Source organism: Telopea speciosissima, chromosome 9, assembly GCF_018873765.1.
Source record: "Telopea speciosissima isolate NSW1024214 ecotype Mountain lineage chromosome 9, Tspe_v1, whole genome shotgun sequence".
Taxonomy (NCBI): Eukaryota; Viridiplantae; Streptophyta; class Magnoliopsida; order Proteales; family Proteaceae; genus Telopea; species Telopea speciosissima.
Window position 1 is genome coordinate 18,331,819 of NC_057924.1, and position 25,549 is coordinate 18,357,367.

The 25,549-nt window shown below is 39.0% G+C and overlaps 3 protein-coding genes and 1 non-coding gene across 4 annotated transcripts; all 4 read right to left on the minus strand.

Annotated features, from left to right (window-relative positions):
• Nucleotides 1-7,546: 7,546 nt before the first annotated feature.
• On the minus strand, nucleotides 7,547-7,618 carry TRNAT-UGU. Its single transcript has one exon. It is a non-coding gene; the product is annotated as a tRNA-Thr (tRNA).
• A 6,582-nt stretch (nucleotides 7,619-14,200) lies between these two features.
• Nucleotides 14,201-15,477, minus strand: LOC122640140 (trans-resveratrol di-O-methyltransferase-like). Its single transcript, XM_043833285.1, has 2 exons — nucleotides 14,627-15,477; nucleotides 14,201-14,541 (listed from the first exon to the last, which is right to left on the minus strand). Exons 1-2 carry the CDS (start codon nucleotides 15,401-15,403, stop codon nucleotides 14,230-14,232), a joined length of 1,089 nt encoding a protein of 362 aa, XP_043689220.1. The 5' UTR covers nucleotides 15,404-15,477; the 3' UTR covers nucleotides 14,201-14,229.
• A 2,302-nt stretch (nucleotides 15,478-17,779) lies between these two features.
• Nucleotides 17,780-19,007, minus strand: LOC122638706 (secreted RxLR effector protein 161-like). The gene is made up of 2 exons (XM_043831560.1): nucleotides 18,651-19,007; nucleotides 17,780-17,845 (listed from the first exon to the last, which is right to left on the minus strand). Exons 1-2 carry the CDS (start codon nucleotides 19,005-19,007, stop codon nucleotides 17,780-17,782), a joined length of 423 nt encoding a protein of 140 aa, XP_043687495.1.
• A 4,946-nt stretch (nucleotides 19,008-23,953) lies between these two features.
• Nucleotides 23,954-24,667, minus strand: LOC122638707 (probable pre-mRNA-splicing factor ATP-dependent RNA helicase DEAH9). Its single transcript, XM_043831561.1, has 3 exons — nucleotides 24,507-24,667; nucleotides 24,241-24,385; nucleotides 23,954-24,130 (listed from the first exon to the last, which is right to left on the minus strand). Exons 1-3 carry the CDS (start codon nucleotides 24,605-24,607, stop codon nucleotides 23,954-23,956), a joined length of 423 nt encoding a protein of 140 aa, XP_043687496.1. The 5' UTR covers nucleotides 24,608-24,667.
• Between the last annotated feature and the right edge of the window lie 882 nt (nucleotides 24,668-25,549).

Below are 25,549 nucleotides of genomic sequence, written 5' to 3' on the forward strand. Positions count from 1 at the left end.
GAAATTGCGGAAACTAAGACTCCTCCATATAAACCTTTAAGATGACAGCCATTAAGGCCTATGAATGGCCAACATCCCTTCAAAAATCCTTGTATGCATGCATCAAAGCATATATACATACGCTTAAACTGTGGAATTACTCTCATCACCCCATATGCATCCTCCTCTCCATATATATTTCCATTCTGGTATTGGATAACATATGAATTGCTAGGGTTTTTTGCTTTTATCATGTCCCCATATGATTCCAACTTATTAAATGACTTTGCATGGCTCCCATCAATTTCATCCCTGGCTCTCCATCTTGCCCTATACAGTCGCATATTAGTTGTATCCACATTGTACTTCTCCTTCAACATATTTTCCATTACCTTGTTGCTCATTGCAGGGTCTGCCCTAAGATTGGAAGCAAGTTTCTTTGCTATCCATTTTGAAGTTACATTCAAGTTGCTAACTTCTCTCTTACATGTATGCCTGTCCACAAGTGTTTTGACCACAAATGTGATACGATCCCTAGGCATTACTGAAGCATGGATCCTCCATGCACACCCATTTCCAGCACATACTACAGTTACTCTTGATTTCTCATTCTTCTGCCTCAACGCTTTGAAGCCCTCTTGAACTTCATAATCCTCTAGGACCTCCCTGAAATGATGCACATTCTTGAATTCTTGACCAACTCTAAATGTGACATTTTGGTCCCCACCCCCTACTCCATCACCCACATTATCCCCTTCTTCAGATTGACATTCAGATATGTCATCATTACTGTTATCCTCTTTCTCCAACTCTTCTTCACTAACATCATCTTCACTACTGCTTTGACTCTCACTTATTTCATCAGACTCTCCAGCTTCCCATTCATCATCAGATGTATCACTGATGATCTGATTTTCTTCCACCTCCTTGTCAGGCAGCTTGGTAGGTGAAGCAACAGGTTCAAATGCAATACTGGTAGCACATGTGGTAGATGCCCTAAGAAACCCACGACCCCTACTTACATATCTAGTAGACATCCCAACATCTTGCAATGTTATACCACAGCCACTCACATTGGCAGTACTCTTGTTGTAAACAGTCACACCAGTAGTATTTCCATCTCTTGGCTCGAGAACACAAGTGTTACTATTGTCATTCCTTACAACAGGATTCATTTGTGAGGTACTACTATTACCAACATTCCTTCTTGCAATGGCTGTAGTACCAAGGCGTGTAGTACCAGTGGAAACACTACCAATGGCACCACTCATTAACTTGGGTAAACCTAAAGTACCACCACCCTTCCTTACAATTGCTTTTGATCTCCTACTACTTTCTTCAATTTCTCTTAGAAAAGTCTCAATTTTTGTTGGAGCAGTCTTAATTTGTCTGGTTAAAGCACCACCAAATAGCTCTGCAGGTGAAAGTAGTGGCTCTCCACTTCCTGGTCTATCAATAGCAGAATCACCACCAATCACTTGAAGTGTGTGTCCATTCACATAAGTACATAACACTGGATCACCCACTTGCACATCATAAACATATATGTTCAGTTCAAGTTGGTCCTTCAAAACATCAAACATCTTCATCACATCTGCATCTCTATCCAAGTTTATATTTTCACCCGTATCAGGTGTTATGTATTTCACACTAAAACTCACAGACCTTCCCTTGGGTATATAACTCAACAATAAGTTATATATGTCACCAATCATTTCCAAGTACCCAAATCTGTCCACATCTACAATTTTGGATTCAGACTTCACATAATGATAGACCAACTTGCATACAGTTTTCTCCATTATTCAAATCCTGCCATGTAATCAACAACATTGTACAAAATACATAAATAGAACATATTACTGCATCAGCCAAGTATATAAATTTTGGATTATCATCAAACTTGCCAAGAAATACAACTACATCTGAAGATTATGAAGGGGCATGGGGAACAGGTTGCATGTAGCTTCTCCAAATAGGTGGCATAATGCTTTCTGAATGCCACTAAAACAAATAAGGACCCATCCAATCAATAGACTCTTCACAACTCTAACAGTTTCAGTGTTTGGTGGAAGTCATCAAAATGGTGATAAAGATTAACAGACTTACAAAACAAAATAACAAAATTTTTTACAAAATGAAATGTAATAGAAGCATCATCTCACTCGAATTCAACCAAATAAAAAGTGCTCATAAACCAATAGTATGTATTTTATAACTATTTTATCATCATCTCAAGCTCGGTGAGATGAAAAATTCAATCAGTTTTTTTTTCAATGCATCTGTAGACTCAAACATGTCATTTGTATTTCAGATTTTTCTTGTTTGTTCCCTTCATTTTATTGTGAAGTAGAGAAATTTATAGACTGTTGGATATAACCAGAAAGTCCCTTGAGTACCCAATGGCCAGGCAAGGACAGAACCCAATCGACAAAGAGCAGGAGAGGCATTTTTATGCTAATCTTGGTGCAGCATGAAGAGCATATATACAATGTATCCTTTGTCACACTTTGATCAGCCATCATATATTTAGCATACAAAGTAGCATCAGATTACCTCTTCTAATGCATAGTTTGCTATTATATATGAGCAATATGCTTGGATTCAAGAGAAGAAAACAACAAATTATCCAGAAATCAAAGAATGCAATGTATCCTTCACATAATCAAACAGAGCAGCCCAAATTTCCAAAATGAAGATTCCATTAAAGGTTTCTCCATCTATTATCTAATTAAGGTCTGAACTGAACTACTGTATGTTTTAGGTTATATAGTTTCGATTTTTAGATTCAGAAATTCCTAACTTGATCCACGTATTGACCACTTAACATTTCTTAGGTATGCATATGTAAGACAAAAAAAGAAGCTAATATGCCGAGATGTCAATGGACCAGAGAATGGATGAAGAAATTCAAAGCAATACTTACAGAGCTTTGAGTTGCAGGTCAAACCGAAGTTGGAGAAGTTGAAGACGAAGCAGTTTCAGAAGTTGCAGGTCCACTCCAACAGAGTTTGGAGAAGTTGGAGGTCTTCGAACAGAGGTTAGAGAAGTTGCAGCTTGAAGAATAACGTCCAACAATGGTGGCCCTTCCCGTTTCTTCCCCTTCTCTCTTCTAGTGTGGCTCGATAAAGGGAACGAGTTGCAGGATTTGGGAGGAAGAAGACGAGTTGCAGGATTTGGGATTTTCCCCAATTTCAAACCCTAAAATCCCTCATCGTTCTAGTCATTTTAGAAACCCCATAGTGATAAGGGCATTTCGGTCAGTTCATTTTGAAACCCCAATGGCAAGGGCAATTCTGTCAGTTCAAGCCTACTTTTTAACAGTGTTAGTCATGAACTGACGGAATGGACCTATTTGTTACCTTTTGCAAACCTCAGGGGGGTACGCAGAATTTTTCAAAACTGGGGGGTGAAAATATCCTTTTGTCAAACCTCAAGGGTGGTATGCGTAAATTTCCCTTGTTTTTTTTTTAAAGCAAGAGAGATGGGAGAGAGAGAAAACGTGGGAGGGAGGAGAGAATTTAGGAAAGAGATTTGGGAAAAGGGAGAGAAAATATGAAAGAAAGAAAAAGAGATATTTTGAAAGAGAGAGAGAGATTCACTCCAAAATTTCTTTCCATGATTCGGTTGCTAACTTTGACTTGGGCTTCACTCCAAAAATCTAGAATTTTATATGTCACCAACAAATAGACCTTGGTGAAAAATACCCTTTCTAAAAAATCGATGGAAATATGGGCTGCACTTTCGTCTTCAAAACTTAGTTCAAGATGAGACTGGTTCTGGACCATAAAGATCCAGCTCTCTTGATCTTGGCCTTGGATTGGTGTCTTTCATCTTTTTAAGCTCGAATTCTCCAATTTCAGGAAAAATAAATCTAATACCTGAAAACACAGAAAAATACCTCGAGTAGCACTGTTCTAATAATTAAAATACAATAAATATAACGTAATAAATTCACATATAAATATGTTCATCGATGATTACAAGCTCCAAAGATATCTTATATAATAGGTCAAAGTATAAGTCGAAATTCAAAAAATGCATCAAAATTCAACAAGTGCACCAAAATTCAAGATTCAAAAGATGGTGCCAAAACTTTAGAACATCGGATGGCCTTGAAAACGAAAGGAATTTTGGAGGAATGCCCATGCTCTACCTAATTCACTTGTAAATCGAAAGAGTATGGGTAAACTTATGCCTCTCGGAAGTTGGCCCTTGGAAATTTAGTACTTTCTATCAGACTGGATCACCTTTTTCCAATATAAGGAGTAGGAATTGTGCTGATATCTCCTCTACATAAGTAGAATATGAAATTTTGTCAAATAGGGGGCATGTTTAGGACTTTTTAGAAGAGGTGCTATAAAGTTTTAGGTGGGGGTGTGCAGTTTCGGTCTGGACACTGGCGTCTTAGGGATCTTTTCTCTATAAGTAATTTACTAAAATACCTATATAATCCTAAAAGGCTATCTTTAGGGTTTGAATCCCCAATGGAATTATTATTCAATTCTGATGCGTGCTTTAGTTTATTACAACCACAGGTCTAATAACACCACAGAATGTAGGGTTCCTCCTAGGTATGGATTATCTGGACGAGTACTATTGTCCTTTGCTTAAGGGCTTGGTACGACTAGTTCCAGCTATAATCCATCATTGGTACAACCACATAAGAAAATAATACTATTGCTTGAATGAATAATAATGAATCACAGAATCAAAATTCTTCAACTAAGTACTTCAAGTAAAAATCATCCAAGTAGGGATGGAATCTCAACATCAAGCAATTAAGAATGCAAACCAGAATTTTAAACAACAACTACCATTGGTTCATCTACACCTAAAGATAAAGAATACTTAGCCGCTCATGGCGCTAAGAGACAGGGGCAGCAATGGTGATCTTCCATGGAGTCAAAACGCAAGAGGCTGGACTGATGCAATGTTGATCGATGGTGCTCAATGGAGGCGCTGGATGGAGGTGTGCTTGGCGATCTCTATGAGTTGCTATTCAGGAAGAAAAACATTGGAAGAAGGTGATGATGGAGATGATGCTGGTTCGGTAATGGTGCTGTTGTATGGTGAAAATCCCCCCCCCCCTCGAATCGTCCTCAGTAGATTTCAAAAATCTATCTCCAAGGAAGGGAAATCGAGAGAGATTAATTGAGTAGTAGAGACCGTGTGCGGGATTGGGTGAGAGAAACGTGAGGGATTAGAAAGTTGGAGAGATACTAGAGGGAAGAGAGAGAAAAGTGGAATGGAATTAGGACAGATGGGACCGGTGAGGGATTTGAGAGGGAGAGGAGAAAAGGAAGGAAAGAGGGAACGTGTGAGAGTGACGGGAAGAGAAATAGTATTCGAGTATTTAAATCTAAAACTCAACCTATATTCTAAATTTGGTCAAAACCCTCTTTTTGAAAATATCTCTCCATCCTAGCCATGGATGGATCCAATCCAAGAATTAAATATTTTCTGAAAATTTTTCAATTTTCTGAGATTACGATTATGCCTTTGGGTCTTCAATGAAACTTCTTCCCATCTCACCTTTAATTACATGTGAGTCGATCCATGGGTAGACTGGTGCCTAGATTGCATCAAATCCTTCCATTTAGCATCTTTTATGTGCATGACCCTGTAACACCCTTTTTACATTTTTCTCCTCCAAAACTTATAAAATTACATCTTGCCCAGAAAATTATGCTCGACTTTGCTTGCATCATCCTCATACAAAATGACCAATATATCCCTGAGACCAAATTCGATGGAGCTAGGTGGGGATCATCCCCTGAACTCGAAAATACAAGAGTTCTTCATTGGGCCGGGCTTGTATAGTGTTGAACTCCTCCAAATTGGTTTTCTCAATTTAGGCTCCGAAAATGCATTTTTTTTCTCCAATACTTCCAATATGACGAAAATACCCTTGTACCTTGAAAATATAGAAAAGTACCCAAATAGCTCCATTCTAAGCAGATAAAAATGCAGAATTAAATGGAATAATTTTACACATAAATGTGCTCATCAGACCCATGTTTTTGTTAAACACAACGTTAGACGCAACGGATCAAGATCAACCATTGATTTTAATCCAAAATCATGTGTGCCGTTCAACATGTGAACCCATAACCTGCTAACACTTTTCCCTTAACCGGTTAGAGGAGCAGACGAAAAAAAAACTCATCAAAGGGTCTTCTTCTCGACTGGTGGTGGAGAAAACCCTTTTTCCGGCGTTGTTCTTCCTTCTTTTTGGAGAAATACCCCCATTTCGTCTATTCTCACCGGTGTCGGCGGAAATTGAGAGCTCAAAAGAGCAGGTAATCCCCATTTAAGTCATTTTCATAACTGGCATATGTGTTCTGCAGATCGTCATTTGATGGATTTTTTTTCGGCAAAAATAGAACAAAGAAAACTATTAAGATGGAAAATTCCATTTGATCAAAAAAAGATGGAAAATTCCAGGGAATTTTTTATAAAGAAAGTAATGGATTTGAATCTTACGCCACTCCCTGCTTTCCAAGTCCTGAAATTTGATGTCCTGTCTAGGTTTGTGGAGGTTTGTTTAATTATGGTCATGTTTCCAGGTCTGGGTTTTTCACTTACTGATAGACAAGAGGTCGGATTGAGCTCTTTCGAGGGAGCAACCTCCTAGAAGAAAGATAAGAAGAGAGAATTTTCTGAAATTTTGGTTACTTTTCATTCCCAACATCAGCCATTATATAGGCCTTCATTACAGAGAGAAATTGCAGATTTGAACAACGGAATAAAGGAATAAAATCCTAACGGGCTACTCATAGTCACGCAGAGTGATGGCTCTCCTTCTTTGTCTCATGCTCCTACGTGGAAGGAATGTCGTTGGGCTATCCACGTCAGCTTCCCCAATATTCCCTGCCTGATTGGTTATGTCCTCATTTGATATCACGACTTCTGGGTGGGTTGTATCACTTACATCCCCGGATTTGATCATATGTGCTATTTCACTTGATATCACTTGCATTGGATACGAAGACACCCCAGAATATCTTAAGATCAAAAACCAAAGAAACGGGTTAGCATCCATAGAGATATCTCTATGGGAAGGCATCACAGGGCTAGAAGCTGAAAAGAACCCTGAATCCCCAACAAGGAAGTTTTCATCTTTGTCCGCAGACGATCTGCAGAATACATATGGCACGTCTTCTCCATTTCCTTCTCCAACTGGTTTATCGTTAGAGATGGCATATAGTCATGTGAACAACCAAATGACGTTTAAATTCTTTTCATAACCGGAGATAGAAGGTGATACCGGTAACCTTAGGATAATCACTATAAATACCATCAATGGTTAAGATTTCATTCATAAGACATCAACGGTTAATCTTGATCCGTTGCGTTTAACGAAAACATGGATCGCGCAGCGATCAATCACTCTTCTTTAAAATATAAAATACTATCAGCTGGAACAAAACTCCACACCAAATCCAAAAAACTAATACCTGGAACGGTCCGTCCATTATTGAAGGTGGCCGCCAATAAAAACTGACTATTAGATCACCAAACTTACATTAATAATCCTTATTTTTTTATATATAAAATTTGCCAGTGCCTCCATGCAGGATCGAACTACAGACCTTCAGTTTACAAGACTGACGCTCTACCACTGAGCTATAGAGGCACAGATACCTGCACTAGAAAAGCTCAAATAAAACAAGACAACATTTTTAAATGATTTAACTGAAGAAATTTATAATTAAACCAATTCATAGAGAGCCTATTAAGGGTAGACTTCAATGAGAGACCTCAAACCCAAGAGAGGAGTGACCTTATAGTAAGTAAATCCAGACTCCAAGAAAAGCTTCTCCCATTCTTTTGGGTGGTCAGTGCATTGTCGATTATCTAGAGAAAATTACTTGGACACCCCCTAGACTATGATCATTTTGTTTATTATCACCAACCTTTCAAAAATTACTTGACACCCCCTGAAACCTGACGGTGTTAGTCTACTATTAGTGTTTAAATGAAAATGTCCATTTTACCCTCACCCCTATCCTTTAGTAAACCTTAAAAACTCAGGAACAAGAAAAAAGAGAATGAGGATAAATCACAAGAATAAGGACAAAAAAAAAAAAGAGGAAAAAACCCATTTGAGATTAATCCGTCCTCTTACATGTAATCAATGCTTGCTTATCAATCTGAGCAGCTAAAGACTCAGAAAACGCCATTGACAGAGGGTTACTTTGAGATGAAGAAGAAGAAGATGGACTCCCTAAGAGATACACACTCCTTGACGTAATCAAAGAAGGAGAGAGACGAGAGTTAGAGTTAGTGTTGCATATAGGTTGTCATTGTTGGCAACCAAGAGCAGAGCAATGATGAGATGGCCAGTCTTGAGGCTATGGCAGTGTCCAGTGACTCGGGAAACTTTGTTTGGTAGCAGTTCAGAGCAGTGCAAGCATGGGCAGTAGTGATACAAAGCGTTTGGAGGTGTTTGGTGGCTTATGAATTCATTCTTGTGTCCTAATTCACAGGTCACTGCAGCTGTGGTACTTTCAGGGATTTTTTCAATGGGTCCCGCAGTAGAATTTGAAAGAGCTTTGAACTGAAAAAAGTTAGTTCGTCGAGTCCTCTTTCCATCAGTTCAAACAGTTCGTTAATCCGATGTCAGACGAGGGAGTTATGAACTTTTTCGTATGGGTGCGCAGAAAAGAAGCAAATCTAAACCATTTTGGAACTCAATTCATGCTTTCGGCCAGCAACATAGATTCAGTTTTTATCTTAGGGGTTTATTTTATAAATAAATATTAGTTATGTCTACAGTGGCATAAATAGGTGAAACAAGGGGTTTTTTTTTAAATTAACAAGAAGTTGGAGAGATTTCAAAAAGTGGATCATTAGTTTCCCACGTGAAGTCCGTGAGTGGATGAGTTAAAAAGGTTTTTTTTAAGTCTTAGATTCCTTTTTGGAGCTTTTGATTAGCCCTCCAAAAAGGCTTATCATAAACCGTGCAAGTCTCTTTCCATCTTTTGAGAAGCTCTTTTATCTATGCTCAGTTTGAAGATTCCTTTTATTGAAATTCTATTGGCCCATCTAAAAAGGGTTATTTAGTCCTTTACATGGTCTTTTGTTAAAAAGAAAAAAGAAGTGGTTTTTCCTTCTTCAGATGGGTAGAGCTACAGAATCGTGGGAAGAGAAGAAAAAAGAAAAGGGAAAAAGGGTTTTCCATTTTTAGAAGAAACAGAGCAACCAAAAATGGAATGAATCTCTCTCTCTCAAGCTTTGTTTTTGAAAAAGAGAAGGCTATTTCATATGCATTAAAAGCTTATTCTCAATGGGTTTTTGAAGATTGCAACTTGTTTATTGAAGTATTGTTCATGAAGAAAGTGGGGTGTTGATTGAGTTTTTGAGAAAATACAAGAAGATGAAGAAAACAAGAAGAAATGAGCTATTGTGGTCCTCTCATGGCAATGCTTACTTGAAAGCTCAAATCTCTTCACAAATGACAGAATTGATACTTCCAGTGGGCTCCAGTTGATTTTTGTAAAGCTCAAACCTCTTGTGTGAGGGTTGTAAGCATTCTTATCACTCTTTATTTATTTATGCTTCATCCCTGTTAGTGATGTATGCTAGAAATAGGTGAACATTGTTGATAGACCTATTCTAGTTTGTGTTTATTTATAGGGCATTGCTAATAAGCCCAAAACCCTATTGATTTTGTACTGTATTTAGTGGGTGCTAAATACTGGGAGTGGGTGCTCTCAGGCAGTGGGTACTTTTTGTACTAGCATTAATTGCCCTCTCAGTTCTATGCTGAGAAAATTTGGATGTGGGTGCTCCCAGCTGTAGGTGCAGCAAAAGTTGAGTATTGAGCAAATACGAAGCCCATAGTGGCATTGCTCCGTGGATGTAGGCAATTTGTCGAACCAGGTATATCTTGTATTGTGCGCGTGGATTTGTGTGTTTGTTTATACTTGCATTTGAAGTGCGTGGGCTGCAGGATGGGTGTACACACTTAGTAGAGCCTTTGAGTATGGTTGGGGTGTGTACACGACTTTGTGATTTGTATTCAGATCCTTGTAGTAACTTCCAGTGCCTATGGGGAAGAAATTGAACGAATTTCAATCACTGATTCACCCCCCCTCTTAGTGACAGCCATCAAACAACAGTTAGGGAAGAGAGGCTGTGTAGCGCCCGCAATTCCTAGTGAGATATGGGTACTGGCCCTCGCAAGCCGCCGTGTGATAACGGCCGGTTTTCCATCTTACTTACGTTTACATCATATGCAGTGGATAATTAATCACTCACATATCATAGAATTGCAGCGGAAACTAAGCATAAGTCACCTCAATGCACAGCGGAAGCTATTCATTCTAAGTAATTCTGTCAATGACTGAAATCTAAGGAGAAATTCATTCACATAACCATAGTCTAAAAACCTCTTACTTGAGTCATCATACAACTTGTATCATCATAAAGCATTACATCCCATTCTATTCTTCAAATTACATTAATGCTACTGACCACCTACTGTCACACTGAAACTCACCAACTGTCTTGAATCATAAAAAGAAAAGAAATAACTCTAAGTGTTATTAAACCAAGGATCCACTACTCAGGAATTATCAAGTATTTTCCCCTAGCTTTCTTAACGCACTCCGTACAGTGACACTCCATGTGAGCCTGCTCTGCAACTGTAAAATATTGAGGGGTGAGCTCAACTAGCCCGTGAGAAGAATACAGTCATATTATGATGCAAGAAACATGGTTGATAGAATCTGAATATATTATACATTTGATCATAGATATATAATCATGCATGGCATTTAAATATAACACTAAAAACATGCTCAATGAAAATAAAGTACATCTTTTAATTCTTAAGGTAAATCATTTAATCAATTTGGTCTTGTCATTGTGAACTACCTCTCATACGTAGAAAGTGAGGTCGTCATAACTGCCATAAACTTAAGGTCTACTCCTGATTCCAGGCATCGTAACCCTAGGGAGGACCGCCATATCACTGAACATTGGATAGTCTACCCCTAGTTCCAGGCATCGTAACCCTGGGAGGGACTAATCTCATCGGTATATAAGGGATAGTCTACTCCTGATTCTGGGCATCGTAACCCCGGGAAGGGCTATCTCAAAATATACTATGTCTACTCCTGATTCCGGGCATCGTAACCCTGGGGAGGACGTCTATCACACTAGGTATGATCTACTCCTGATTCCGGGCATCGTAACCCCGGGAAGGATCACACTCTAGTATCTGTACACCTCATCCAATACCTAACCCCCTACTGGAAAGGGGTGGTAGTCACATGGGTTCTTTACCACTCCATTCCTTTCGTTTCATTTCCATGAGTCTAACATTTATTTCAATCTTTCTTTCATGTAATTCATATTAGCCTTAAAATCTCCTCATAAATAAAATCATGTGTTTATATATCATTTAAAACATTCTAAGGCATATAATATAATACATTTCACTTAAACATAAATCATGATGCAATGAAACATGCTTAATCATAAAATGCAATAAAACTCAATAATATGACGATATTCCACTCACATTGCAATGTGTACGTCGGTTCTATGAAAACCCTTTCTGTCTTGTTTCTTGTGAATTCGTCCACGTCACCTACATGGGTATCCTTCCTTAATCTAAAATCTAAACATTTTATTAACTCAATTTTAATGATTTAAGAACGTAGATAGTCCTAATTTTAGGTTCTACCAACTTCCCCGATTTTGACTTTGGTTCACCTAATCAAAGAACCATTATTTTGTTTGTTTACTTGTAGTACAGGATCGATAGAGAAGAAGGTTGAAAGGGGGTAGCAACTCTTCTAGGTCACTGGTAAGAAACAGGGAAGCCCTTCAAGGCTTGCCCAAGGACTCATCAAGGTTCGTTAATGGAGTCTTCTCCAAAATAGAAATCAATATCATATTCTCTACGTCTTCTCATTCCAATAGAATAACCATTAAATAGCTATTGGACTCACGAGATTACAAGAAGAATAGGAAAGATACATAAAATAATAACTAGATAAAGCAACTAACATAAAATAATAACTAGACATGCAATCAGCAATAACATAATAGGGAGTTAGATAGGAGCAACAATAATATAATAGGACGCTCGATTAGTGCTGAGGTAGATGGGACGTAAGCCTCTCCTGGACCCTTCTGGAATGCAAAGCTGTGTAGGATGGGTATGCGACTCAAGTGTTCCTCTTAGAACCATGGGGTACATGGAATAATCAGGGGTCTCTAGTTCAAACATGGATTCAAGTTGGGGATTGGTTTAGCCTGTGCATAGCATGGAAGTTGGTCTGGATGATTGAGTATTGTACATACAGGGTGTTGGGTTATATTCATTTAAGAATCGGATATACTATTTAACAATGGGGTCACCACCACCCATCAATGACACCAACATATTAAATAATGGGGTGATGTCATCAACATCCAACAAACATTTATATAAAATAATAAAATGATATATCACTATTCAACGTATATAAAAACTAATCAATGAAACAAACTTTCAAACGTATACATATAAAATAATAGGGCGATGTAATCACTATTCAAAAACAATAAATGAAACCAATGTAAATATAACATAGTGAGGTCATGTAATACTATTCAACATAAATATATATATATATAAAGTAATAGATTGAAAAGTATCCACTACTACTACTAGCTTTATAATATATAAAATTAATAAATATGTTGAAATCAATACTATTCAAGAGGGAAAGCATTCGGTTGTCTAGGCTTGGTGACTTAGTCACCGCGGCTTGAGAAGATGACCGGAGTCAAGACCAAGGTGAAAAGAATGGGAATAAAACTAGTGGGTTTATATATATATATATATATATATATCTACTCCATTATGATCATATGGGCAGGGGTATTTCATGCTCAAGGTTGAGGACTACAGAGGCTAAGGATACCTGAAACGTTAACAGGTGATTTCGTCTTCCACGGCGAAGCTGGTTCTGGACAGTGGAGTCTTGCACCGCAGCTGCTACGTGGGCGACAGCACCTCCTCTTCTTATTCCAAAAGCAACTCAGCTCCCTCAAATTCTTTTACACTTTGACTCTATTCCACCTCTCACCTTCGTCTCTCTATTTTGTCTCACTTTCTCACCATCTCATTCTCACGACCCACTCTCTCTGCTAATGGCATGAAGATCATTCCCTTCCCTGCCTTAGCTTTATAGACTCTCTCTTGCTCCTCTACGTTGGAGGAAGATGATAGAATTCCAAGTGGGAAGTCAAGGAAACGTGCACCGGCCATAATTTAAACGGCTAAGGTATTAATGCGAGTGCCAGTTGATTGAAGAAAATCAAAATAAAGGAATACTACCCGCCGCCTACCTATTACATAATGCCGATGCAAACGGGAAAAAATGAGGTGTAGAACTCGCGTGAATCCCGGATGACTTTGGTTCTGCAGAGAATTGGTTCCAAAATAGGGGTTTACTGTATAAAGTGTATATTTACGAAGAATAGACAAGTATGGCAGAGATAATCATGCGCAGTGGTTGGAGAAGTTCTCTTAACGGAGAGGATCGTCGTTGCAAGATTTTCTCGACAGAAATATTGTTGAAGTTTTAAGGAAGAAGAAAACAATGAAGGGACACACCCATATGACAACTACAGGTGTAGATAGAGAGAAGTGTATTTAGATTTGGTTATTGATGTTGATAATCTTTACTTTTGAACCATATTCATTAATATATCTACCTATTCAACTATTCAGCTACGTGACCCATCCTTCCCTTTTGTTGAAAACCCTATTTGACTATATTAAATATATATAACTATGAAAATTTAATATAATGCATTTATATATATAAGAATATCTCAAAAACTAAAATTCAGGGTATTACAGGCTGCTTACTCACGTATATGGCTGCCTCTCTATCTCCATCTTCATATATTGAGGGAGGAACCACCTAGTGGACCCCCGAAACCTAATGGGCCATGGGCCCCACATCAACTCTAAGTGGGCGCATGGATCGGGTTTTACCCGATTCTAATAAAAATATCTTATGTTGTAGATGATAAAGCACATCATTATCCTCGCCTTGAAATATAAAATTTTACAAGCCAACAAAATTCCCACCAAATCCAAAAAACAAAAGCTGGAACGGTCAGTCCATTATTGAAGGTGGCCACCACTACAAACTGACCATAGATCACAACACTTGCATTAAGAATCTCAAATTATACGAGACAACATCTAAAATGATTTGACCGAATAACCTTATACTAAGGGTAGACTTCAATGAGAGACCTTAAACCCAAGAGAGGACTGATCTTATAGTGAGTAAATCCAGACTCCAAGAAAAGCTTCTCCCATTCTTTCTCTGTCCTTTCTTTTCCAGTGACCAAACTCATCATTAACATATCAAAGAAGAGCTGGGTTTCTGTTGACTTGTGATCTACCTTCCTATCCTCAACCACCATTTCTATGATGATCACCTTCCCCGAGTTTCCTTCCATGTCCCCTCCAGAGATCGCTTCTTTGCATCCCTTCAATATCTTTATGCATTGCTCATCATTCCAGTCATGCAGAATCCACTATCATTTCAAAGTCCATATGAAGTTAGGAACCAAACATCTTTGCCTTCAAAAGAAAAATAAAAAGAAGAGGGAATTCACTTGCCTTGAGCAGAACTGCATCTGCGTGAGGGATGGATTCAAACATGTCACCTGCAATATAATTTAGGTTCTCATTGCCTTCCAAAGTAGCAACCACATGTGGTAGGTCAAACACTGAACATTTCAAGCTTGGGAAGGTTTCAGCAATGGTCTTGGCCACAGTTCCTGTCCCACCTCCTACATCAATCAATGACTTTAACCCTTCAAACACAACTTTGCACTCTGTAACAACCACACTCATCACCAATCTAGCATCGCTTGCCATTGCTTCGTTGAAGAATTTGTTAAACTCATTGTCTTCACCTGCATAGTCCCACAAGTTCCTCCCATGTGCGGTCTCAAATGGATTAAGACCATCTCCCTGGAACCATGCACTAAGGAAATTCCAAGGAGTCAACAATATCGGATCAAGCATTGCTCGCAAGAAGGGTGACATACTCTTGGCATTATCCTTAAGGAGAATCCTAGAAGAAGGTGTGAGCACATATCCTTCTTCTTCTTCTTCCTGATATTTGCAGACTTCTCGAGTTGCAAAGAAACCAGAGTGCACCAATAAGCGCATGAGGCGAAACAGACAAGCAGTCTTGGTCTTTGGGATGGCAAGCTTCATGACCAGTTCAGAGAGGGTGATGGGTTGGGGATGGTTGTGAACAATGTCTGGTATACCTAGCTGAACTGCACATCCAAGGGACATAGAGTTTATGAAGCCAAATATATGGTTCCATATATGAGCTTGAGCATGGAACAACTCCTCCCCACTCTCTTTCTCAATGAGATCCATTAATTTTCTCACTATTTCAAGAAATCTCTCTGCTCTTACTCAAATCTAGGTTATGTTGAGAGGTGAGACTGATGCTATATACATCTATAGGAGTTCAAAGTGGAAAAAGGCTATGTGATTTTTTCTTTCCCATTATAGCTAAGTTTAATATTAAAATAATAACAATGGATGGGAAATGAAATATTTTCCTACTTTTCCACTAATGTAGGGAAACGGGGGCACAGCGTCATATCGCTCATGGTCCACCTAATTTCAAATCTAATCCATCCCAACCTTGTGTTTAAAAGGTTGAACTTATTTAATATATGTCATTCCCTAGAAATATTAAAACATAGTTCCAATAACAGGATTGGGATCAGGTTAGATAAGTTTAGCTATTAGGAAAAAATCCTGTGTGGTATCCTAATCTGCGGTGCATTGTAGTACGGGCTTAAGAGCTGGACACGTGGAAGATGCCACATCCAATTGTGCCGAGCTCAAGAAGAAAAAAAAAGAGAAAAAAAAAACTGCTTTCCATCAAGTTCGCACCGTTGGATGATGCTTCCTCCACAAGTCGAGCTCTCAAGGTCGCACGGAGTGCACCACCAAATGCCCGATGCAGAGGATTTTAATCCGTTTAATTAAGCTTGGTAAATATACATGTTGGGGTACGATGTCTTGTATTTTGGTGCTTGTATAACTAGGCTGATTCCAAAGGGCCGTTAAGAGATCCAGAGGAATAGGTGGGTCTCGCGTGTTTATCTTCGTTACTAGAGTTAACGAATTGGTAGGTCCATGGTTGGGGTTCGGGGGCGGTAGGCCCCAAAAATAATTATTTTAGGGTTATATCGGTATTCCGGTAAATTACTTATGGGAAAGATCCCGATGACGCCAGTGTTTGGGCTGAAACTACATGGCCCCATTGTAGCACCACCTTCTAAAAAGTCCTAAATATATCCCCCTATTTGACAAAATTTCCTATTCGACCACCCTCCTTCATCCAAAACTGCACTCGGTGTCGAAAGGAACCCTCTCTCATCACTTATAGGGTTTCGCTATAAATTTATAGTGATGTTTCTTACTCTTTAATTAATATGAGAGAGGCGTGAAGTCAAGCGACTATAGCCCTATTCTTCATTGATGGTAAAGTGTGGACGTAGGTAATATTACTGAACCACAAAAATCCTTGTGATCGTCGTGTGATTGTTTGTTTATGATTTCCATTTTCTTCTACATCATTTTTTGTTAATGTTTTTCTAAAATACATTGATAGGATGCTAGTGCAGCTCTTAAGCTGCATGACATGAGGTGGAATAAAATGCTCATCGTCATTGATCCTTCTTTCACTTGCTTTTTTACCAGGTCTGATAGGTCGGTCGCCCAGTAGCCGCTCCGCTATGGAGCTACATGTACACCGCCACGTCGAAACTCTCTTTTGAAAGTGAGATCACTACCGGCTTGTTGAAGAAGCCCTTCAGGCTCCCTAAATGCAGCCGTGATCTTATATACGATACCATCAGACGCACCTTGGTACATCCATCCGCCAATCAAGGCTAGTGGAGCGAAGGAGCAAGAAAGAAGAAACTCCCTGAGCTCCTAGCGCGCCAGAACAACAAAGACAAGGCTTCTTATGCCCAATGGAGAGTCAGGTGTGCGCAACAACTTTCGCGCGAGGCGTCATTGCTTGTTGGGGGCAAAATGGAAGACCAAATAGAATGCCATGGCTGTTGCGATATGTTTTTAATATGTTATCTACCTAAAGACAACCTGTGAGTCATGTTTTAGTATGAAAAGTTGAGAGTGAAGATGTATTAGTAATTGTTTACATTCTATAATTAAGGATAGTGGAAGAATATTATAAGTTGTACATAAAAAGTGGGGCATTCCATAAACGTGTAATTTCTTTAGGTTCGTCGGTGCTTTGTCGATTACCTGTTGTAATAGCCTAAAAATTGTTAGGGTTTAGGGTTTAAGCACAATGTTGCTTAAAGCAATACACCATGCATATCAACCTTGGAATAAACATGTTGCTGCCTCCAGTTAGTATCTATAGGAAAGACTAGGGTTTTAGGTTAGATGGGTTCTATCCAGTGGGGCCCACCACAGCTTGATTCCTTATTCAAGTAAACTTATATTAAAACATATATTAGAGTTATAGAATATACCCAACAATCTCCTCCTATGTTCTACATATAGTCGGCACCAAGAATAGATAAACATTGTTCAAACGCAATATTGTACCAAATAAACAGAATGTTTAAAACTTTAACGGATCATAAAGTAAACTTCAAGAAATAGAACCTTTGAGTTTTAGATCGAATCTAAACCCAAACAACAAGAAATTCCACATGCAGGTGAAAAGTTAAAAGAAAAAAATCCTTGCAATCCTTAATGACTTTACTCATCAAGTAAGTCATCATCATCGAGTTCCATATTTAAACGTTCTCCTCCATCTTCGTCATCCTCTGTAATTTATCAAAAATGAATTTCATAAGAAAAATGAATTCAATTATTTGCATAAAATATAAGAGTATCTAGTTCAACCAGAAGAACTTAGTACAATTCATATAATGGCAAAAAATGAATCAAAATTCAACAATAAGCATTATCATCAAGTTTTTATACAAGAACAAGACCCTATATAATCTCTTTCGGAAGGACCATATCATGTTTCCTTTGGAATATTATAATCATCATAGCAATCACATATGTTGTATCATTAAGTTTGGAATGACACATCATACTATGAAGGATTGAAAGATAAGCAAACTATCAACAAAACATATCAAAATGATTTTCATATTTCTTTGTGGAATAACAAAATAAGGAAACGTCATACGAAATTTACTACACCATCAAATTTGGAATGGTTTCACAAACCTCCATACTTTGTAATCTTACCGATTATCGAAATATGTAAATTGTCACAAATGCTTATTATGGCTAGATGAGATTGAATAATTCAAAATAACATAGGATTAGATTAAGACATGCCGAAAGGTCTTTAATCCCATTTCCCTGCAGATTTTGAATGTTCGATCTTTGTCCGATCCCTTTGTAAGAGCATCGCCATATTATCCTTCGATCGCACATTGATCAAAGTGATGATTCGTATTCGGTCGAGATAATTCAGCATGGCCTATTTCAGCCTGATATGCCTCCTCTTTCCATTAAAGAGTGAGTTATTAACTATCATTTTCGTAGCTTGATTATCACAGAATAAAGATAGAGAGTTTAACTTCAAACTTCTCAATGGAATATCCCTAACCAGATCTTTGATCCACTCTACTTCATCTCCTGCAGAAGCTAGAGCAACAAGTTCCGATTTCATAGATGACAGAACAATACAATTCTGTCTCTTGGATTTCCATGCAACAGTTGCTCCACCCATTGTAAATACATATCCACTGGTACATTTACTGTCTCCCAAATTTGAGCACCACAATGCATCAGAATATATTTCTAAAATTGGAGGATGTCCAGTATAGTGTAAGACATACCTTAGAGTACCCTTAAGGTATCTCATAAGCCTCGTCAGAGCATCCCAATGCTCTTTGTCAAGATTACTAGTGAATCGACTCAGTATGCCTACCGTAAAGGCTATGTCTGGTCTAGTATAACTCATTGCATACATGAGACTACCAATCAGTTTAGAATAATCTAACTGATTCACAGTTTCACCTGTATTAGGTTTCAGCCGTTGGTTATAGTCATAAGGTGTCTCAATTAATTTGCAACTGTATCCCCATTTAGAAAGTAGTTTCTCAATGTAATGAGTTTGGCTAAGACCGATCCCTTGCCAATCAAAACTTAATTTCATACCAATAATGGTGTCTACTACACCAAGATCTTTCATGTCGAATTCTTTAGACAAGGTTGCTACTATCGCAATAAAAGGTCAACAATCCCAAATGGCAACCACCACCCATTCTCCCTCACCTTCCACATACCTTACCATGCCCAACCCTCCTTACTACCCACACCCCAACCCCAACTATACTACCCTCAACCCCATTATACCCTCCAACCACCAATCTTCACGGCCTTTCCCATTGGCTTCTCGACACTAGGGCGACTAATCATGCGACACCTGATCTACAGTCGATCTCTTCATATGCATCGTACAATGGTAATTGTGGTTTGATAGTTGGTGATGGTAACTCTATCCCGATCTCACATATTGGTACCTCTTCTATTTCTTCTCCTACTCATTCTTTATCTCTTTCTGATGTTTTACATGTCCCTTCCCTCACTAGTTCTTTACTTTCCGTTCATAAGTTTGCTTTTGACAACAATGTATTTTTTGAATTTCATGCTTCCCATTTCAATGTGAAGGACCCGACGTCCAATTGAATTTTGCTTATGGGACCTAGCAAGGATGGTCTCTACTATCTACCCTTATTGCCGTTGCTCGGTCCCTCCACCAATCTTATGCAGATCTCCTCCTATGATCAATGGCACCAAAGACTTGGTCACCCTGATGACCGTTCACTTCGTCTCATGCTCCATGATGTCAAGCTTCCTCCATCTCCTCACTTATGTTTTTCTTGTCAAATAGGTCAATCATGCTGTTTGACCCTTCGTGAATCAAGTAGTCATAGTAGTTCTTCTTTGTTTTTAATATTTTAGTGACATTTGGAGACCCTCTCCCACTATTTCTTTTCTTGGACATCGTTATTTCATTATTTTTGTGGATGATTTTACTAAGTATATTTGGTTTTATCATCTTAAGGTTAAGTCTGATGCTTTTTCTATCTTTAAATAATTTCAAGCCCTTGTTGAGTGTCAATTTTCTACAAAAATAAAAAATATCCAAACTGATTGGAGAGGGGAGTACAGCTCTCTCCACTCTTATTTTGCATCTCTTGGCATTCACCATCGTATTTCATGCCCTCATACTCATGAGCAACAGGGCACCATTGAAAGGCGTAATCACCATATTGCTGAGACCGGGCTCACTTTCTTGGCTCCAAGCTCTGTGCCTCATGCTTACTGGGATCATGCCTTTGAAACAACAATTGACCTAATCAATCAGATGCCTACTCCCATTATTGGCAACATCTCCCTCAACCAACTTCCTGTACTGGGGCATATTAGCCTCCACTCTTTGGAGATTACAGTTTCCTGTTCTCATTAAATTGCTAGCTCTTCTCTTTAACATCCAAGGTCCTTTCACCACTAATGTCTCACCACTTCTACTACCTTTTGTCCGAGAGTTTCAAGCACAAAAAGCATTGGATTGGAAGATTCATAAAATCCATGCCTTTAAAGCTAACCTTCTACAGCAACAGAAAGCTTCTCCTGTGGATTAGAGGCTGTAGGTTTCCATCCTATTCAACAGATTTCCCTACAGCTTCTTTAAAGGCAAGAAGAAATAGGCAAGGGGAACCACTTCCTGAATTGTGTATGAAGACAGTAGAAGGTATAGCATCAGATGGGAAAATTAAGTTATTAGCATGTCACAAGGCATGATATTACATCCAGAGTTGGCATTAGGAGTTGATTCCTAAAGGTACCCAAACAGATCCATTGTGAAGGCATATGTAGAATCCACAGATATCATAAAAATGCTCCATGTAAGGAAGTCAGAGATGTGTCAGGTGAAGAATGCGACTGAAATGATGAGGTGTCGGTCATTCAAGGTACTAGCACTAGAGATGTGCAGGGTGAAGAATGGATCGAGGCAATGAGGGTTCTCCATTCAAGGGACTAGCACTAGAGATGTGCAAGGTAAAGAATGAGACCGGAATGATAGGTGTTCAACCATTCGAGGGACTAGCACTAGAGGTGTGCAGGGTGAAGAATGCGGTTGAATAAGTTTTTTTTTAACAAGTCTTCAAGGTGGCTACGATAAAAGCCAAGGTGGAGATTGTTGGGTTTGGTTGCTTTTATCTAGACCGGTTGAAGGTTCGGTTCAATGGTCTAGATGGGCTAATGGAGAAGCCAGAGAATTTGTTGGTGTTGGGCCATGATGGGTCCAAGTCCATGTGTGCAAGTGCCATATGAGTGGATCACTTGGGGATGTGTGTGTAGTGGATTTTCTCTACCATGAGAAGAAGAAAGAGAATGAGTGGATGCTTGCAAGGATGGGTCTTCCAAGTAAGTGCAAGAGGTGGAGTCTTCCAAGGAGGTGAAGTCTTCAAGTGGAGGAGTTGGGTCTTCAACTATGTTGGAACTTCCAAGAAAATGGAAGTGGTTTTGGTGGTTGAAGATATTATGCTTGGTGGAGTCTTCTAAGAGTCTCTTTGGAAGAAGTACGAGTGAGCTTTCTCTAAGGAGAGAGAAAGTCAAATCTTGTTGAACAAGCATTGAGAAGAGAGAAAATGAGTCTTGCTCAACAAGGTAGAAGAGGAGAGAGAGTTAGTGGGTTTTCTCTAAGGAGAGAGAAAACCACAAAGTTGTGATGAACCTTATAAAAGAGAAATGTCTCTTCCAAAGTGAGGCTAGTGTTGATCCAAGTGAGGAGCCAAAATGTGAGGATCCAAGTGAGGGTCCAAGAGGTACAATGTTGGTGCAACATGTGTACAAGGACTAAGCAAGGAGCCAAGGTAAAAGTGGGTTGAGTGAATGGGAGATGAGAGAAGGGTGTACATGAGTGCTTGGGTTTGGGTGTCAAATCACAAGGGTTGCACTATTGTCTCTTCTCTTGATTTATAGTGAAATTGGATCACACTCCGTGGATGTAGGCGGTTTTGCTGAACCACGTAAATCTCTCGTCTCTTGTGTGATTGTTTTATTTTTCTTTTCTTTTGTTTGTTCTAGTTGATCTTGCGCATACCGGTTTCGTGTGTTGCTCACATCGCAAAGAGAAGGTTGTTTTTCACAACCCCAACAATTAGGCCTCTAATGTTCCAAACAGCTAAATTAAGCATCTATTGTTTACTAATGCTAACACCACTCTTAGCAAAGTGACCCTCCTTCTTGACTAGGTCCTTTGTCCACTTCACCAGACGCCGATCTTCAAGGCTCTAAACGAGCGCCACAATTATCAGGGCCATGCTCTACCACTGAGCTAATAGCCCGCCATGCGAGCCTCCCACTGGGGGCCCACTATGCAAAAAAATTCTCTTATTTTCAATCTATTCTGCCCATATTCTGCTCTATCAATGTTGGACTGTTAGCATGGTTCTGCAGCCTTGTATACTTCTAGATTTCATCTAGAACTCTAAACTATATTATAAGTATCAACACTTAATGCAACAGTTTGGCTATTAAAGTCACAAGCTCACAGAAGTGATGATCATGCAACAATCCATATAGCCCATTATCCAATACTTCATGAATGTACAACGCATTTCAAAGTTGAAATGATGAAAAAGAAACTAGCTACCCTTTATTAAGCCTGAAAATCATATGTGTGATGTATTTACCAAATATATCAGTTTTCGTAATGTGTTCCAAGCTAGACATGAGTGAAATACACGGTTCTCTTTAATATGTGAAATGATGGCATATTCTAATATTGTACCACAAGGGTATTTCTTTCATTCAACTTGCATATTAACATAACAGGAAGGGAGGAAATCGGACAGACTGTATCTCTACTGTTTTTTCTTTTCCTTATATCACATTTTTCTCTTCTCTTCTTCTTCTTTTATCTTCTCCTTTTCTATACGTTCATAAACAAGATTGCACATAAGAATTACAGAGAGTCCATATAATACCCATGGGAACATTTCTAATTCACATTTAGGTCATTGAATACAGAAATTGAGGAGTTTCTATCATATTTCTTTAAAACTAATGTGAATTTTTTGTTATTTTCTATGTTTTTCATGCAAGAGTTCTTACATTGCTGGGCCATATACCTGATGACCCCAATCTAAATATAGTTCATTTACCCAGAGTGTCCATCCCCTTGGCTAGAATGGATGAAATCCTAACAAATAAATCTAGGTGACACCACCGGATACAAGGTATCTAACAGTTGAGTACAAAGGAATTTCTAATTTGTTTGAGAATTTCAACAAGAACCGAGGAATGTGCTTAGCCAACTTAGCACCCTCATGAGGAAACACAGCAATAGCCCAAGTCAAGCTCACCTAGGCTGTTCTATACAACCATGTGAAAAAATTTAACAAGAAGGCTGTCGTCTAACCAACTCTAAGACTCTGATGACTATTTTTCCTGATTCATGGAACAACTGTGCAGCCTCTTACCCATCAAATTACATTTCATCCATCCCCAATATGAAGTGATCCTCCATGGCAACTTAAGTTCTGAACTTCCAGAGGAATCTCTATGACATTGCAAATCCTGAAAAACACAAAATACTACCCAATCCCATGCCAATGGTTACATCTTCCTTTAACAATCTAATATACATAGAACAGGGAAAAGGCTGTATAAAAGGGGAACCACCCATTGAAGTAGCCTTCCTAGAAGTAGCAATAGTCCCAAAACTCAACCGTGTAACTAATATCCAGATGAAAAATCATCGGAATAGACACAAATTGCAAAAGAACTCTCAACATATTTCCCTTTTACACAACTACTCCAAATTCTAGGTTGGGGAAAAAAATTGACAATGGGTACAAGCAATAAGTACGAGCAGAAGCAGGCAACAGAACCTTAAGTGTTCCACGGACAAGATAAATTCTGATAGTAGCCATAAGAGCATAACAACAGTTTAAACATATGTGGAGAGCAAGAAATCAAGAGTGAAAAAGAAACCTGGACAGCCAACCGTCTTGGCTGTGTGCAAGCGATAACTCTTCCACCCTCAGCCCAACCTGCTTCTTTTAGGAACTGAAATATGTCAAAAGCAAAAATGAGGCAACAACCCTTCAGTATACCGTAGAATGCTTGGAATTGGGATAACAAAAAATGCACCAAAACAAAGGGGAAAAAAAAGGGACCTGAGGAATCTGAGTGGTTTTACCACTACCGGTCTCGCCAACAATAATGGTGGTGGCGTGAGTCTCAACCAGATAGAGAATGGCAGTACGGTATTTAAAGACTGGGAGCCTCTGCCTCTGCTTCTCGATGCTCGAATAACCGAATCTGTGAGTAAAAATTCTCGAAGAGACGATGAAATGGATAGAATAAGGAGGGGGAAAAAACTATCAAAGAAGCAAAATAGGTCAATGATAAGAGGATAAAGGAAGAAATGAACAGGGGGTACCCGGAGGAGGTGGAGGAAGAGGTAGCGTAGAAGAGAACTCCGCCTTCTTCATCGTCGATAAGGCGAGGCCTATCGGAACCAGGCTTCCAGAACTGAGCCATCCCTCGCAGTCTCACGCTTTCTTCGTGTGTATCCGTGTGCAAGGATTTGGAGGGAACATATGAGTTTTACTGTATGTGTATATTCTGTAAATCTGCCAGGCATGGTGTCGGTATCGGCCGCTTTGGCCGATATTGATAGCTGGCCGATTCTGTGTGGAACGATTCTTAGCAAGATTAAATTTGTCTCAAAAATTAAATTTTTTTAGGGAGAGGGTTCTCCACCTGGCAGCGTGGCCCTTGCGCCAATGCAGGCCAATCACAACATGCGCAAGAGCATTAACAAGAGCGATATTTTTAGCATTCACAGGGATGAGGCAATCATTTTGTCTCCCTTTGTGTCTAAGCGCAAACGCCACACTGTCAAGCAAGGTTCTTTTGCCCTTTTTCTTTTTATTAAGAATGAAGGCAAAACTATCTGATACGACCCAATACGGTTGCTACATATTGGTATCAATATCGACTGAAACTGATACAGATATTGATACTTATATTTAAAACCATGCTCAGAAATAGGACGTTTCAACATAGAAGTAGGGTGTGAGGAGCCGAGGTTAGGAGTCTCATTATTTTTATGGACAAGTGATCGCTGCCTGGTTGTGTAGCCCCTGCACCAGCGCGAGGGCCAATGAGATACGAATGAGAATTCTTATTTAAGTAGGGGTTGTGCAGTAATTTCATGCACTCCTATGTCTTGGCGTAGGAGCCACGCGATTAAGCAACGTTCTTTTTCCCTTAGAAACATAGTCCAATGTAATTGATTGGGTGTTGATCGAACTCCCACAGACAAAGATTCTACTTTGAGGACCCAAATTGATTGAGAGAATCTGCCAAGAATTTGGGGTTTATGGAGGTCCAAACTACCTATTTAGGACAAGGAGAGTAACGCAATTGATTGGGCGTCAATTGAACTCCCTAAAAGAATATCTCATTTCGAGGGCCTAG

Coding starts and splice junctions, on each gene's coding strand:
- LOC122640140 (XM_043833285.1), bottom strand. CDS start 15,403: ATGGATCTCATTGAGAAAGAGAGTGGGGAGGAGTTGTTCCATGCTCAA. Junction 14,542..14,626: donor CAGATGCAGTTCTGCTCAAG/GCAAGTGAATTC, acceptor TTGAAATGATAG/TGGATTCTGCATGACTGGAA.
- LOC122638706 (XM_043831560.1), bottom strand. CDS start 19,007: ATGAGTTATACTAGACCAGACATAGCCTTTACGGTAGGCATACTGAGT. Junction 17,846..18,650: donor TAGAGTGGATCAAAGATCTG/GTTAGGGATATT, acceptor TAAATTACAGAG/GATGACGAAGATGGAGGAGA.
- LOC122638707 (XM_043831561.1), bottom strand. CDS start 24,607: ATGGCTCAGTTCTGGAAGCCTGGTTCCGATAGGCCTCGCCTTATCGAC. Junction 24,386..24,506: donor TCTTCCTCCACCTCCTCCGG/GTACCCCCTGTT, acceptor TTTTACTCACAG/ATTCGGTTATTCGAGCATCG. Junction 24,131..24,240: donor AAACCACTCAGATTCCTCAG/GTCCCTTTTTTT, acceptor GACATATTTCAG/TTCCTAAAAGAAGCAGGTTG.